This window comes from Chiloscyllium plagiosum, unplaced genomic scaffold (assembly GCF_037043375.1).
Source record: "Chiloscyllium plagiosum isolate Xiang-an unplaced genomic scaffold, Cpla_swu_hap1 HiC_scaffold_1, whole genome shotgun sequence".
Taxonomy (NCBI): Eukaryota; Metazoa; Chordata; class Chondrichthyes; order Orectolobiformes; family Hemiscylliidae; genus Chiloscyllium; species Chiloscyllium plagiosum.
The window spans coordinates 88,736,186-88,752,874 of record NW_028270139.1 but is presented as its reverse complement, the minus strand read 5'-3'; the positions used below and the strand labels follow the sequence as shown (position 1 = coordinate 88,752,874).

Genomic DNA, 16,689 nt, shown 5'->3' with positions numbered 1-16,689 from the left:
CATAGTGATTGTTGGTCCTGATGGCCTACATTCCAGGATGTTAAATGAAGTGGCAGCAGAGATAGTAGATCCATTGGTTACAATATTTCAAAATTCTATGGACAGAGGAAAGGTTCCAGTGGATTGGAAATGGTTAATATAATGCCCTTTATTCAAAAAGGGAGAGAGGCAAAATGTGGGAATTTACAGACCAGTTAGTTAAACCAGTTAGTTGTTGGGAAAGTGTTAGAATTAATTATCAAGGAAGCAATATCAGGACATTTGGAAAGTCAAGACGCTATCCATCAGAGTCAGCATACTTTTATGAAGGGCAAATATTTTTTGACTAATTTGCTAGAGTTCTTTGAAGATGTAACAAGCAAGGTGGGTAATGAGGATACTGCAGATGGACTTTTTGGAAAGTGTTTGATAAGGTGCTGCACAAAAGGTTAATTCACAAGGTTGGATCGTATGGGATTAGGGTAGTGGTAATTTATTAGCCTGGATAGATAACTGGCTGATGGACAGAAGACAGGGAGTTGCGATAAAGGCTGACAAGATGTAACGAGTGGAGTGCCACAGGTTTCACTCCTTGGACCCCAGCTATTTACAATCTACATTAACGACCTGGAGAAAGAAGGCTGGATACCCAAATTTGCAGTTGAACAAAAATAGGCAGAACGGTAAATTGCAATGAGGAAATAAGAACCTTACAAATGGATATAGATAGGTTAGGAGAGTGGACCAAAATGTGGCAGATGGAGTTTAACATGAATAAGTGCAAGGTCATGCATTTGGGTCAAAAAATGGAAAGGTGGCCTATTATTTTAATGGGGAGATGCTTTGGGGTGCTCTGGAGCAAAGGGATCTTGCTGTACGTGTTTGTGAGTCAAAGAGAACTGGCATGTCGGTACAACAAGTAGTAAAGAAAGCGAATGGAATGTTGGCTTTCCCAACTTCACCATCAAACCAGTGGATAAATGGGGTGCAGTGGTAGTTTGGCGCACTGACCTCTACACCACTGAAGCCATACGCCAACTTGCAGACACCTCCTCCTACTGCCCCCTCAACCTTGACCCCACCCCCCATCACCAAACCATCATCTCCCAGACCATACACAACCTCATCACCTCAGGAGATCTCCCACCCACAGCTTCCAACCTCGCCCGCGAACTCTGCATCGCCCGATTCTATCTCCTTCCCAAGATCCAAATGCCTGACCACCCTGGCCGACCCATTGTCTCAGCCTGCTCCTGCCCCACCGAACTCATCTCCACCTACCTCGATACTGTCCTATCCCCTCTCCAGTCCAGGAACTCCCCACATACGTTTGAGACACCACCCATGCCCTCCACCTCCTCCAAGACTTCCAGTTCCCCGGACCCCAACGCCTCATCTTCACCATAGACATCCAATCCCTCTACAACTCCATCCACCATGACCAGGGACTCCAAGCCATCCGTTTCTTCCTCTCCTGACGTCCCCGACAGTACCCTTCCACCGACACTCTCATTCATTTAGCTGAGTTGGTCCTCACCCTTAACAATTACTCCTTCGAATCTTCCCACTTCCTCCAGACGAACGGGGTAGCCATGGGCACCTGCATGGGCCCCAGCTTTGCCTGTCTCTTTGTCGACTACGTAGAACAGTCCATCTTCCGTAGTTACCCCAGCACCACTCCCCACCTCTTCTTCCGCTTGACTGCATCGGTGCCACTTCGTGCTCCAGCGCGGAGGTTGAGCAGTTCATCAACTTCACCAACGCATTCCACCTTAAATTCACCTGGACCATCTCTGACACCTACCTTCCCTTCCCGGATCTTGCCATCTTTATCAATGATAACCGACTTGACACTGACATTTTTTACAAACCCACTGACTCCCACAGCTACCTGGATTACACTTCTTCCCATCTTCCCTCCTGCAAAAATGCTACCCGTATTCCCAATTCCTCCGCCTCCACCATATCTGTTCCCAGGAGGACCAGTTCCACCACAGAATACACCAGATGGCCTACTTGGTTATAGATCGCAATTTCCCTTCCCACATGGCTGAAAATGCCCTCTAATGTATCTCATCCACATCCTGCACCTCCGCCCTCAAATACCACCCCTCCAACTATAACAAGGACAGAACCCCCCGGTCCTCACCTTCCACTCTACCAACCTTCGCATAAACCACATCATCCGCTGACATTTCCGCCACCTCCAAACAGACCCCACCATCAGAGATATATTTCCCTCCCCACCCATTTCCGCTATCCGCAAAGACCGTTCCCTCCGTGACGACCTGGACAGGTTCACGCCCCTCCAACAACCCATCCTCCCTTCCTGGCACCTTCCCCTGCCACCGCAGGAATTGCAAAACCTGCACCCACACCTCCCCCCTCACCTCCAATCGAGGCCCCAAAGGAGCCTTCCACATCCATCAAAGTTTCGCCTGCACATCCACCAATGTCATTTATTGTATCCGTTGCTCCTGATGCAGTCTCCTTTACATTGGGGAGACTGGACACCTTGCTGAACGCTTTAGGGAACATCTCTGGGACACCCACACTAATCAACCACACCGCCCCGTGGCCCAACATTTCAACTCCCCCTCCCACTCTGCTGAGGACATGCAGGTCCTGGGCTGCCTCCACCACCACTCCCTCACCACCTGACGCCTGGAGGAAGAATGCCTCATCTTCCGCCTCCGAACACTTCAACCCCAGAGCATCAATGTGGACTTCACCAGTTTCCTCATTTCTCCTCCCCCTGCCAGGAACAGTTACAAATCCCTGAACATTGCCACCCAAGTTAATAGGGTTGTCAAGAAGGCATACGGTGCGTTAACTTTTATTTGTAGAGCTATTGAGTTTCTGAGCCACAAGATCGTGCTGCAGCTGTACAAAACTTGATGAGGCCGCACTTGGAGTATTGGTGTATAGTTCTGGTCACCGCATTATAGGAAGGATGTGGAAGCTTTAGAAAGGGTCCAGAGGAGATTTACCAGGATGTTGCCTGTAATGGAGGGAAGGTATTATGAGGAAAGGCTGAGGGAGTTGAGGCTGTTTTCTTTAGAGAGAAGAAGGTTAAGAGGTGACGTAATTGAGACATTTAAGATAATCAGAGGGTTAGATAGGGTGGAAAGTAAGAGCCTTTTTCCTTGGATGGTGATGGCTAGCATGAGGGGACATAACTTTAAATTCATGGGTGATAGGTATAGGACAGATGTCAGAGGTAGTTTCTTTACTCAGAGTAGTTGGGACGTAGAACGTGCTGCCTGCAGCAGTAATAGTCTTGCCAACTTTAATGGCATTTAAATGGTCATTGGATAAACATATAGATGAAAATGGAATAGTGTAGGATAGATAGGTTTCAGATTGGTTCCACAAGTCAGCGCAACCTCGAAGGCTGAAGGGCCTGTACTGCGCTGTAATGTTCAATGTTCTTTGGCATTGGATCAAACATGGGCAAAAGAATAGAATTCTAAAGTAAAGTGAGAGTGACTTGATGACCACATGACATTGCACTTGACCAAATATGGCAGCTCTTCTAAAGCTGGAATCATTGGGAATCGAGGGGAAAGCTCTCTATTGATTTGAGTCCTACCTGTGAGAATGCAAGATAGTTGTACTTTTTGGCTGTTAATAACCTGGGGCAGGAAATGAGGAAGAAAAAGCAGGATCCAGTGACTACACAGGAGCTCCTGTGCTCAAATCAGGGGTGTGTCTGCTGCATTCATTCAGGAGACATATGGCTGTGGGCCAAGGGAAGGCCAGAGAATGGGATATCTAGCCCTGGCCAATTATCTGAGCCCCAGGATGTGACAGCAGGAGTTCCTCAGAGTCGTGCCTAGACCTAACCATTTTCATTGCTTCATTGTTGACGTTTGCACCATCAATACGTTAGGAGTGGAGATGTTCACTGATAACACTATGTTAAACACCACTTGTTATTTCTCAGACCCTGAAGCAGTCAGTCATCAGACAAAACAAGACTGCACAACATCCAGACTTGGTTTAGAACACAGAACATAGAACAGTACAGCACAGAACAGGCCCTTCAGCCCACAATGTTGTGCCGACCATTAATCCTCATGTATGCACCCTCAAATGTCTGTGACCATATGCATGTCCAGCAGTCTCTTAAATGTCCCCAATGACCTTGCTTCGACAACTGCTGCTGGCAACGCATTCCATGCTCTCACAACTCTCTGTGCAAAGAACCCGCCTCTGACATCCCCTCTAAGTCATATGTAACATTCATGGCAAACAAGTGCCAGACAATGATCATCTCTGACCAAACATAATTTAGCCATTGCCCATTAACGTTCAATGTCATTACCATCGCTGAATACCTTGCTATCAACATTCTTGGATTTTCAGTTGACCAGAGACTAACCTTGAACCAGTCATATAAATACTACAGCTATGAGGCCAATTCAGAAGCAGGGAACTCTGTGGTGAGTAATTCTCCTCCTCTCTCCCAGTGCCTCTCCAGCATATTCAAGGTGCAAGACAGTAATATGAGGGTAGTCTCTCCACCTGGGTCCATAGATGCAACTCTGACAACAATCCAGAGTCTTGTTTCCATCCAGAACAAAACCACCCAGTTTGGTTTGCATCCCATGTATCCCATTCAATATTCATCACTTTCCCACAACCAGCAGACATTGGCAGCATTGTGCACTATCAGCAAAATTCATCGCATGAACTTACGAACACCTCAGGTAACACCTTCAAACCTTTCGTGAGGAGAAAATGAGGACTGTAAATGCTGGAGATCAGAAAAGAGAGTGTGGTGCTGGAAAAACACAGCAGGTCAGGCAACATCCAAGGAGCAGGAGAATCAAAGATTTGGGAATTAGGCTTGTGGGTGGGAGTCTTGATTGAAAAAGTGACCCGGAGGCGGAATCTACAACCACCCTACCTTTTCCTCTCCAACATTCTCTACCTTTTTCTTCGCTTCCTCGTAAGCATCTGTCTGCCATGACAAAGGCCTCCAAGCTCTCCGTTTCCTCCTCTCATGCAGCCCCAAACCAATATCCTTCCAATGACACCCTCATCTGCCAGGCTGAACTTATCCTCACCCTTAACAATTTCTCCTTCCAATCCTCCCACTTCCTCCAAACCAACATGTGCTCTCGCTATGCCTGCCTCTTTGTTGGGTACATTGAACAGTCCATCTTCTGCAACTACACCGACATCACCCTCCACCTCTTCTTCAGCTACATCAATGACTGTGTAGGTGCTACCTCGTGCTCCCACGAGGGGGTTGAACAGTTCATGAACTTCACTAACACTTTTCACCCCAACCTCAAAATCACCTGGACCATCTCGGACACTTCCCGGACATCTCCATCTCCAGCAGCCAACTGACCACGGATGTCTACTACAAACCCATGAACTCCCAAGCTACCTGGGCTACACCTCCTCCCATCCTGACTCCTGTAAAAACGCCATCCCTTATTCCCAATTCCTCGGCCTCTGCCACATCTGTTCCCAGTGTGACCAATTCCACATAGAAAATCCCAGATGGCCTCCTTCTTCAAAGACTGTAATTTCCCCTCCCACATGGTTGCCGATGTCCTCCAGCATCTCCTCCACTGCCTACCCCTCCACCCTTGAACACCACCCCTCTCAACACAACAAGAACAGAACCCATCCCGGTCCTCACCTTCCACCCCACTAATGTCCGTATACAACGCATCATCCTCCACCACTTCGGCCACCTACAAACAGACCCCACCACTAGGGATATATTTTCTTCCCCACCCCTATTTGCATTCCGGAGAGACCATTCCCTCCATGACTCCATGGTTATGTTGAAGGCATTTGTCCCATTGTTCAGGACACCCCCAGCTTCTGTCACAGCACTTCGGATTTCTTACAGAAACTGAACACCCACAGAGCAGTCGAACCCGAACATTCCTCATCACAATGGACATTTCAGCACTCTACACCATCATCCCCCACAATGACGGTGTCACGGCAACAGCCTCAGTGTTCAACACCAACAACTGCCAATCTCAGAGTACCGTCCTACAACTCATCCGCTTTATCCTCGACCATGTTTTCACCTTTGACAACCAGTTCTTCATCCAGACACACGGAACAGCCATGGAGACCAAATTTACACCCCAGTGTACAACATTTTCATGCATAGATTCAAACAAGACTTCTCCTCTATGCAGGACCTCCAATCAACACTACAGACCAGGTATATTGATGACATTTTCTTCCTGTGGACACATGGCGAGAAGTCACTGAAACAACTACACAGTGATATCAAGGAGTTTCAGCCTGAAACGTCAATTCTCCTACTCCTCCAATGCTACCTTTTCCAGCGCCACACTCTCAACTCAAACCTTAGTACCTACCATTTAGAGCGACAAGGGAAGCAGTTGCATGGCAAAAAAAAGCACCTGCACATTCACTTCCAAATCACTCACCCTCTTGACTTTGACCTAACCTCAGCGAGATAGTTCTGAATTCTAGAATTCTGAATAGTTCTTTGTTGTTCATTCATCTCCAGGCCTGCAGTCCTTTGAGAAAGCAGCAATTACTGTTGGGCAATTAATGTTGGCCTAACCAGTTATGCCCACGTTTCATAATTGAATAAATTGAAAAGCAGAGAAGTTGCACAAATTAGTTCTCAGAATTATACCAGAAACCAGAGGTTTAATCTGTCATAAAAAGTTGTATAACTAGGACTTCTCTCAAAAAAAAGATTTGATTGAGCTTTTTCAGATTTTGAAAGCATTTGCCAGTGTACATATGGGAAAACTAATTTCAGTTATGGGCAAGACCAGACTTAAAGGGCCATAAATACATGATAGTGGTGAATACGTAACAAGCAATCAATAATCATTGGACTCGAAATCTCACCACAGATGCTGCCAGACCGGAGTCTGGCAATTTCTGTTTTTGTTTGTTTATTTGGAGAGTAGATGGAAAATGGGACTGTCAGTCACAAGGCACAGCTGAATTGACTAATGTAGGTATATTTGGGGGAAACTAGATAAACATGAGGGGAAAAAGAATAGAATATGTTTGAGTTAGATGAAGGCTGAGAGGAAGCTTGTGTGACTGACATGAATGTGTTGGACTAAATGGCTTGTTTCTGTACTCTAAATGCCAATTAATAAACCTGAATTCTCTGAATAACATGTTGGATACTGTGTTCTTTTCTGTGCGCATAGAGGAATAGATTGTCTTGACAGCCTTTTCACTTTGCTAGTTGTTTTAAGCAGATGTAATGCGGATATTCCAGGAGGGATGCAATTAGTCAAACGATGTATTTTTAAACAAAACAGAATTTATTTACAAGATTACTGAATGAAACACAACAGAGAACAAAATACCGAATAACATAACCTATCCGAAAGCCCAGCAGTTCATCCCAACTTAACGAAGCTGTTCCAAATACTTGCAACAACCCTCAGGAAGACCCCTTGGTACAAAAGGTAAAATCAAACACACGGTCTTACAGGAGAGATGTCAGAGAGAGATTCCGCATGGACCTGCTGCTTTTGGTCTAGCAGCTTTTGCAACTGCCTGACTGCTTTCAGTGAATAGCCAGACCAAACCAAACCAGAAAAAAGCTGAGCTGAGAGAACTGGCCACTCCCCTTTCATTGTACAAGCGTTGTTTTTTAAACTTAAAGGCCTTTTGCCTGAGACAGTATCTGTTAGCTATAATGAAATTGGCCCTAAAATCCTTCAAACTTAGACTTTTTGGAGTCTGTCTTTTATGACCTCTCTGGAAACAAAAAGCCCAGGACGCCATAACCTTGTTAAAGGAGCAGCATCATAATACCTCAAACATGTTTGTGATGGGTTATTGATTTTCTGTATACTGTTAGATATTCAAGTTCTTTTTGTTAATTACATAAATGTGACATGAATTAGTTTCTTCTCTTATTCTCTTACATTGACCTTGTTTGTGAACTAAGGAAAGATTTCTTGAACAAAATTATTTTCCTGTTGTGAATCTGGCCTCTAGATCATACATTTATATTTGTTTGCCCGCCACTTCCCTCTACCTCTTGTAGCAGTTGATGTCTCCTATTCATCGTGCAAATAGAATGTAATTTTGCATCATTAGATTGATAAACACAAATCTCTGTTGCCCAGTACTTGTAATGGTGAGTTACATTTCATTCAAAGTTTTGACAAGTCATCGTATGTTGTAGAAGTATCATGTAAAGCCTGTTCTTCACTCTTCGCTTATTGGGTCTTACGATGCCTTTGATTCAGTTTCTGTTACGTTAGCCATTGTCATTTAGGGTGGAAGGCCATTGCATTAGTGTTCGTTGATTTGGAGGGGTGGCAAATGAAATATGGTTCTGACTCCTGTTGTTATTCAATAGCTTAACTGGTGGTGCATAAAGTTTATTTGTTACTTGGGAACAGACTTCCTAAGTTGGCCATTTAAAATGAATGATCTTTGCTAACATTTATGTTTCACTGCAGTTAAAGCCATTGGACAATTTGGGTGCTTTCCATCAGAATAGAGAAGTGGCTTTATAGAGATATTCCAGACTATGGTGAGATAAATAGGGATGGATTAGTTCAATTAATCAAAAAGTAAGATGGGAGTGCAAGTTATAGAGTCATAGAGATGAACAACATGGAAACAGACCCTTTGGTCCAACCTGTCCATGCCGACCAGATATCCCAACCTCAACTAGTCCCACCTGCCAGCACCCGGCCCATATCCCACCAAACCCTTCCTATTCATATACCCATCCAAATGTCTCTTAAATGTTGCAATTGTACCAGCCTTCACCACATCCTCTGGCAGCTCATTCCATACACGTACCATCCTCTGCGTGAAAAAGATGCCTCTTAGGTCTCTTTTATATCTTTCCCCTCTCACCCTAAACCTATGCCCTCTAGTTCTGGACTCACCGACCCCAGGGAAAAGACTTTGTCTATTTATCCTATCCATGCCCCTCATAATTTTGTAAACCTCGATAAGGTTTGTGGGCGGCACGGTGGCACAGTGGAGCCTCAGGCAACTGACTGTGTGGAGTTTGCACGTTCTCCCCGTGTCTGCGTGGGTTTCCTCCGGGTGCTCCGGTTTCCTCCCACAGTCCAAAGATGTGCAGGTCAGGTGAATTGGCCATGCTAAATTGTCCGTAGTGTTAGGTAAGGGGTAAATGTAGGGGTATGGGTGGGTCGCCCTTCGGCGGGGCGGTGTGGACTTGTTGGGCCGAAGGGCCTGTTTCCACACTGTAATCTAATCTAAGATCACCCCTCAGCCTCCGACGCTCCAGGAAAAACAGCCCCAGCCTGTTCAGCCTCTCCCTGTAGCTCAGATCCTCCAACCCTGGCAACATCCTCGTAAGTCTTTTCTGAACCCTTTCAAGTTTCACAACATTTTTCATAGGAAGGAGACAAGAATTGCACGCAATATTCCAACAGTAGCCTAACCAATGTCCTGTACAGCTGCAACATGACCTCCCAACTCCTGTACTCAATACTCTGACCAATAAAGGAAAGCATACCAAACGCCGCCTTCGCTATCCTATCTACCTGCGACTCCACTTTCAAGGAGCTATGAACCTGCACTCCAAGGGCTCTTTGTTCAGCAACACTCCCTAGGACCTTACTATTAAGTGTATAAGTCCTGCTAAGATTTGCTTTCCCAAAATGCAGAACCTTGCATTTATCTGAATTAAACTCCATCTGCCACTTCTCAGCCCATTGACCCATCTGGTCCAGATCCTGTTGTAATCTGAGGTAACCCTCTTCATGTCCACAAAAAAGTTTACAAAAAAAAGAAAAGAAATCAATGGTGTAGTATAGAAATAACGCAGGTGTAATTCAGAAGTGCACATGTATATGCATCACCCTTTCCGTTTGTATTGCTGTAGAAAATAACTACGTAAACAACAGCAGTGAGTTGTTCTTGGCAAATAAGCTGTCTGATTAGTTATGCATTTACAGCTTGTGCATGTGACCACATAGATTCCTGTATTTGCCTGCATATCAACAGACACTGTTCATAGAATCCCTACATTGGAGAAAGAGACCATTCAGCCCATTGAGTCATCACTGATCCCTCAAGAGCACCCCTCCAAAATCTGCGTAACCCTGCATGGGATTTTTACAATGGCTAACTCACCTAACCCCTGAACACTATAGGGCAAATTAGTATGGCCATTCCACCTAACCTGTTCATCTTTGGACTGTGGGAGGAAACTAGAGCACCTGGAGGAAACCCACGCAGACACAGGGAGGATATGCAAACTTCACACAGATAGTCGCCCAAAGTTGTAATCAAACCTGGGTCCCTGGCATAATGAGGCAGCAGTGCTAACCACTGTGTCACTGTGCTGCCTAAATGGCATTGATGTATCATGTCACAATGTTCTGATTGTGAGAGTTACTATTTGAATGCGTGACCTATTTATGAAGAAAATTTCTTAATTGGCACATTTAGAGCCATAGAGATGTACAGCACAGAAGGACCCTTCGGTCCAACTTGTCCATGCTGACCAGATATCCTCTTTTAAACCAATCCCATTTGCCAGAATTTGATCCATATCTCTCTTAAACCCTTCCTTTGGATTGGATCTGCATCAATGATTGGTTTGGAGTTTGATCTGCATAAGGGTCAGCTCCCCTGGTTTCCCCTAGATGCATGTGGAGTTGGTTGCTGTTGCATTGGGCTCTGTACTCCTTTAACTGATTAACATTACACTACCTAGTTTTTCCTGTATCTAGCAAAATTCTGCACAGAGACAGGCTGGCCTTGTCCATCACTAAATGGGGACGTGAATATCTGGGAGACAGGAATGCTTCAGCTGTAAAATTTGTAACATCACCCAATGACCTACCTCATAATCCATCCATCGAAGTATGCCTTGCTCTGCTTTTCCCTTTTCGCTATTTTGATGGCTGCTTCTTTATGTGCAGCCTGTGCAATTTTAGAAAAGAATTTTCAGTTTTCTCCTGGCAGAGGGCCTCGATCTCAAGTCCAGCTCTTTGGGTTTGAGTCATTATACTTTTGAGTGCAGGAGTTCCAACACTATATTGAGGTTGTACAGGACATTGATGAGGCCTCTTCTGGAGTGCTGCGTCCAGTTTGAGAGTTTCAGGATGATAATGTAGGGGCTCACATATATTTTAATAAGGAATATTTTGTTAATAAAATAGAGTTGAACCACAGATCGATTTCTTTGACCTTTAACCGCGTTAGCGACAGGAGTACTTGAGTGAAGTGTCCAAAGCACAGACAACAGTTCACACCATATCCGCAAGAATCCACTCTTTCCGCTGCCAAGTGTGTCCGATCCACAAGATGCAGTGCAGAAATTCACCAAAAGTGCTGATACAGCATCTTCCAAATCCACAGCCGCCTCCATCTGGATGGACAAGGGCAGCAGATACATGGAAGCACCACCAAGCTACTACTAATTTTGACTTGGAAATATATTGTCATTCCTTCAGTGTCACTGGGGAAAAAAAAATCTTTCCACACTACATGGACTGCAGGGTTACAGAGCTCACCACCACCTCCTCGAGGGTAATTTAGGATAAGCAATAAATGCTGGCCAGCCAGTGGCACCCATGTCCCATGAGAGAACAAAAAAAATTGTTCCTATTTATCTGGCATAGATACACCCACATTTTTGTTTGAAAGAGAGTTGCAGAATTTTAATGTGGTGCCAATGATATGCTGATTTGTCCTGAATTGTATTGAAATCCTTGAATATTCTTGCAGCTGCACTTATGCAGACAGGTAGAGACTATTCCATCATATTGCTTGCTTGTATCTGCTTGGTTCGATTCTGACTTGTTGGAAATGGTCATTGCCTGGCACTCGTTTTGTGTGAATATTATTTTCCACTTATCAGCCCAAACCTGAATGTAGTCCAGGTCTGCTGCATATTGACAAAGACTTACTGGTGTGTCCGAGGAATTGTCACATGGTGCTTATGATTCTGCGAATGTCATTGATGGAACAGCGAAAGATGGTTAGGGGTAAAAAGCTACCTTTAGAAACTCCTTGGTGATGGAATGCAATGATTGACCTCCAATAACCACAATCATCTTCCTTTGTGCAAGATATGATTGCAACCAATGCAGAATGCCCCCACCCTTGCCGCTTTCCATGTTATTCAATCTTGCTTGTGTTCTTTGATCCAGAAAAGTTTGGATAAAGACAGAAGCCTCTACTTGAAGCTGAGAACGTTGAAACGCAAGTATATGAAAGATCTAGAAAAAGACTATGCCTTGATGTCAAGAGCAGTCACTTGCACCTTACTCCTTGTGTTAGGCTCTCTTGTGCATAGAGTCATAGATTTTTTGCAGGATGGAAAGAGGCCCTCTGGTCATCATGTCCATGCCAGTCATCAAGCATTCTATTCTAATTCCATTTTCTAGTGCTTGGCCCATGGCCTTGCATGCTATAGCATTTCAATTGCTCATCTTTAAACTACTAAACGTCCGGGGGTTCCTGTGTCCTCCATCTTTGGATGAAGATTGAAGTATAAAGCATTGTTCCTGAGAAGAGGAGAAGATAGTGAAACTTGATTACTTGGCGTTTAATAATAGACTAGTGCTATTTTCCCCGAAGTGTCAGAGGCTGAGGAGTGACCTCCTAGAGGTTTATAAAAAAAAATAGGGTGGGGGAGTCAGAATTAGAAGGCATAGATTTTGAGTGAGAGGGGAAGATTTAAAAGGGGCCTAAGGGGCAATGTTTTCACGCAGAGGTTAGTGCTTATATGGAATGAACTGCCAGAGGAAGTAGTGGAGACTGGTACAATTACAACATTTAAAAGACATCTGGATGGGTATATGAATAGGAGGGGTTTAGAGGGATATGGCCCAAATGCTGGCAAATGGGACTGCATTAATTTAGGATATCTAGTCGGCCCGGACGAGTTGACCAGAGGGTCTGTTGCTGCGCTATACATCTCTATGACTGTATGACCAGAAATGTTTGGATAACACTCTGAAGAGCTTTTTAAATCTGAAAACGTTTAAATTCAGGTGAATGAAAACTGCAGAAAAAAGCCATCAGATTTTTCAGATTTGGAGTTGAAGTCACTGTTAACCTAAGCTCATTGAGATTTTTGAATAAAAAAAATTTCTGTGATATGAGTACTGTGCAAGGGCTGCTTTTGGGTTCTGTTAAGAATTGTTTTTGGATCTGTAAAGAAGTGTTTTGAGATTAATAAGATTAAGAGATTTATTCACCTTCTACCAGAAATTGATCACTCATTGTTTATTTTCTTTTCACTAGCAATTCTGACATTATAAGATGAAACTGTCTATCTTCTCAGTGTAGTTATCCCAAGATTATTTGAATTGCATTTCTATCACAGTCATTACCTGTCTCTCAATCCAATGCCTACTTATCAGAATTAATGCTTTTACTTCAAACTGAAAGTTATATTCGAAAACATATTGAATTCAAAACTGGGTTTCTGCAACAAAACAACTCTTGAACATTTACAAATTGCTTAGTACTTTCCTGAGTGTTCATATTTGCAGCTTGAAATAAGGGTTGAAGTTTTATATGCATAAAGAATGACAATGAGCATTTCATTCATTCAGATTTTTCAAATGACTAATCATATTGAAATTCAAACCAAATTACCAGTACGTGCATGAAACGGCTGATTCATAAAAACCAGTGATGCTGATGTTATCTTCCATATGATTGTTGTTAAATAATATATTCTACTGTGAAGACTGCCACATGGAAAAAATGATATTAAAATGATGTTTCTTGAGCTTGTAGAGCATTTTTTTCATGATTCTATCACAAAGTAGCATTCGTGATCTCAATAACTTTGAAACATTTCATTGCGTTTTCATTGAATTTGGTCAGGAAACTTTTGTAATCTTTTTATATTTATGAAAGTATCTGTCAAGCCGACATATTGTCTCATCTGAGCAGATGGCTCAAATGATCTGTTTTTATCATTCTTTTAGTAATATCTAATTCTGTGTTGCATAACTTTTCCTGGTGGTATGGATTTTAAGATGGTAATAGTCATGAAACTATCAATATTTGTCATCCTTACTCTGTTAAACTGACAGCAACTCTGGTCTCTACATGTCCAGTTTAATGCCAAAATTGAGAAGTTGCTGCACAAAAGGGTACATGACCTAATTTTGCAACACGTCCATCTTTCTCCTCCACCCCACCAATCTATCCTCAATGGAAAGATTTCCTAATTACTTGAATTGACATGAAAGCTTACTTTTCTGTCATAAGGACATATGAAAATATACTTGCAATGTTTTTTGCCTGCTTGAATGAAGTGTAGCTGGGTATTCTAACACTGTACTAATTTTGTAATTATTCTTGAACAATTTAGCGCTCAAAGCTAATTATATTTGTAGAATTTCATTTTTTCCATGACTTATAGTTCAATAGGTTTTGAATATAATATTTTTTAAAGCTTAGTAAATGAAGTTTCTGCTTTTCTTTGAATCCCATTTTTTTGTCCTGGTTTTTATTTTGTTTGTAAAATGATTAAAATGTGAAAGCTAATCAGCGTGTTTTACTTTCTGATTTGTTGACTCCAAAGGTTTTCCAGTAAGAGAGACTGCTTAACATGTTTGGTGACAGCAACAATGCTGGAGATTGCTTATTGTTGGCACCAGAATTAAATTAACACTGGAAAGATGAAATCCAAGCCAAAGAGATCAGGATTCTTTTGAGGTCAGCAGTTAGCACTGTCCCTATTGCTGCTGACTGCAAAATCTGGGCTATGATTTTTTTTCACCTCTGATTGCAGTCTTCCTCAAAACTTCAGTTGCAGTATTAAATTGTCTGGTGATCGCATTAATTTTGGAGAGGTGTGTTAGACAGAGCAAACTTGTAAATCAGGAAGAGTACAATGTACCTCTATCATTTTCCAAAGCAGTAATTTAAATAGATAAAGATTCAGCTGCAGTACAATGTTGAATTGTTTACTGTTGTGATTTACCCTTAAGTTTGCAATAGAGAGATTTGAGAGTTTGATTTAGAATAAGGAGTGTAACAACCATTCTTGTGTTTTTCTTTACACTTGAACTAGCACACCTTTAAAGCAAACAGATCTGGGCTTAAGGGTGTTTATAGACCCTATAGATTTTCTTGAGTGATTTAGTTACTGTTCAAACAGACGGAATTGAAAAATGTTTCTTTTCCAGTTAAGACTTATGACCCCGACTTTCCAGCCTTTAATGTTTTGAATATTGCATAGTATCTGAATGTATTAAACATTCTGCCAATGTGTTTGTACTGAAGAAAGTAATTTAAATTCTGTTTCTAAAAAGGTTTTGGTCTGAGATACATCTTAATGTATTCTTGCATTGGATTTAAACGCAGTTGATTTACTTGATTTGGAATAAGATAAATGCCTATTGCAATTGAACAATACGTTAATATTAAGATTAAGAACTCATGGACCATAAATGCATTTTGTTTTATTTTTATTTTAGGTTCGCATTGAGACAGCTACAACCCTGAAGCTTGATATCCTTTTCAATGTTGATAGGAATGCTATGTTCATTTTTGATAGTTATTTTTGATTTCATCTTTGGAGACCTTTTCCAGTATCGTGAACGAGAGACTGGATCTGATCGATCAGTGTGGCATCCCTCAGCCTTCTCTATTGCTGCTTCTGCTGACTGCCCATGACACCAAGGAGCCAGAATAAAACTGGAGTCAATGGGAATCAGGAGGAGGAAAGCTGTCTGCTGGTTGGAATCATGCATAGCGCATCAATAATTGTGACTGTTAGAGAGTAATAAACTTAGTCTCAGGATGTCACTGCAGGAGTTCCTCAAAGTAATAACCTCAACCCAAACATCTATGGCTGTTACACCAATGAGGTTCCTTCCATCATAAAGTCAGAAATGGGGATGTTTGCTGAAGATTGAACACTATTCACCCCAATTTACAAATTCTTACATAGCTAAGCAACTGGTAACCATGTGCACCAAGACCTGGACAACACCCAGTCTTGTGCTGATAAATGGTAAGTGACATTTATGCCACACGGTTGCCAGGCAATGACAATTTAATTGCCATGGTTGTCCAAAATTTAGTTTGACCACCATTGGAGTACTCTGTGAAGTCTGATCACTGCACTATAGAAAGAATGTGATTGTACTAAAGAGGTACAGAGGAGATTCACCAGGATGTTGCACAAAATAGAACAGTTGAACTGTGAAGAGAAGCTGGATAAAATTGGATTGCTTTCTTTTGAGGATAAAAAGCTCAGAGGGGATCTAATTGAGGTTTTTAAGATTGAGGGGTTGTACAGGTTAAATGCAGCTGTACCTCTTAATTCACAAATCGATAACAAGGGGGTATAATTTTAACATGAAAGGCGGGAGGTTTAGAAGGTGTTTGAGGAAAATCTTTTTCACCCAGAGTGGGGTGGAAATCTGCAATGCACTGTCTGGAAGAATAGTTGAGGCAGCAAATCTCACAATCTTTAAAAGGTCCTTGGATTATCACTTAAAATGTCATAACATTTCAAGGCTGTGAGCCTAGTGCTGGCTGGATCATGTGTGTTTGGCACCATGTTCTCCACCTTCAGCATCTGCTCCCTTCACTATTAATACTGTGACAGCAATATGTGTTATATATATGATATATGGCAGTAACTCTCCAAGGGTCCCAGTGCCTTTCAAACCCATGATCTCTAACTATATGGAATGACAGGGTGGCAGAAGCAAGGGAACATCACGACCTGCAAGTACTTTTCCA

The 16,689-nt window shown here is 42.7% G+C and overlaps 1 protein-coding gene across 1 annotated transcript in view; it reads left to right on the top strand.

The window, feature by feature from the left end:
• The window catches only part of ipo11 (importin 11), a 471,218-nt gene that overhangs the window by 192,017 nt on the left and 262,512 nt on the right, over positions 1-16,689 (top strand). The window contains exon 17 of the mRNA XM_043689427.2: positions 15,414-15,447. Within this exon, the coding sequence (XP_043545362.2) occupies positions 15,414-15,447 (34 nt within the window). The remainder of the gene's footprint in view (positions 1-15,413; positions 15,448-16,689) is intronic.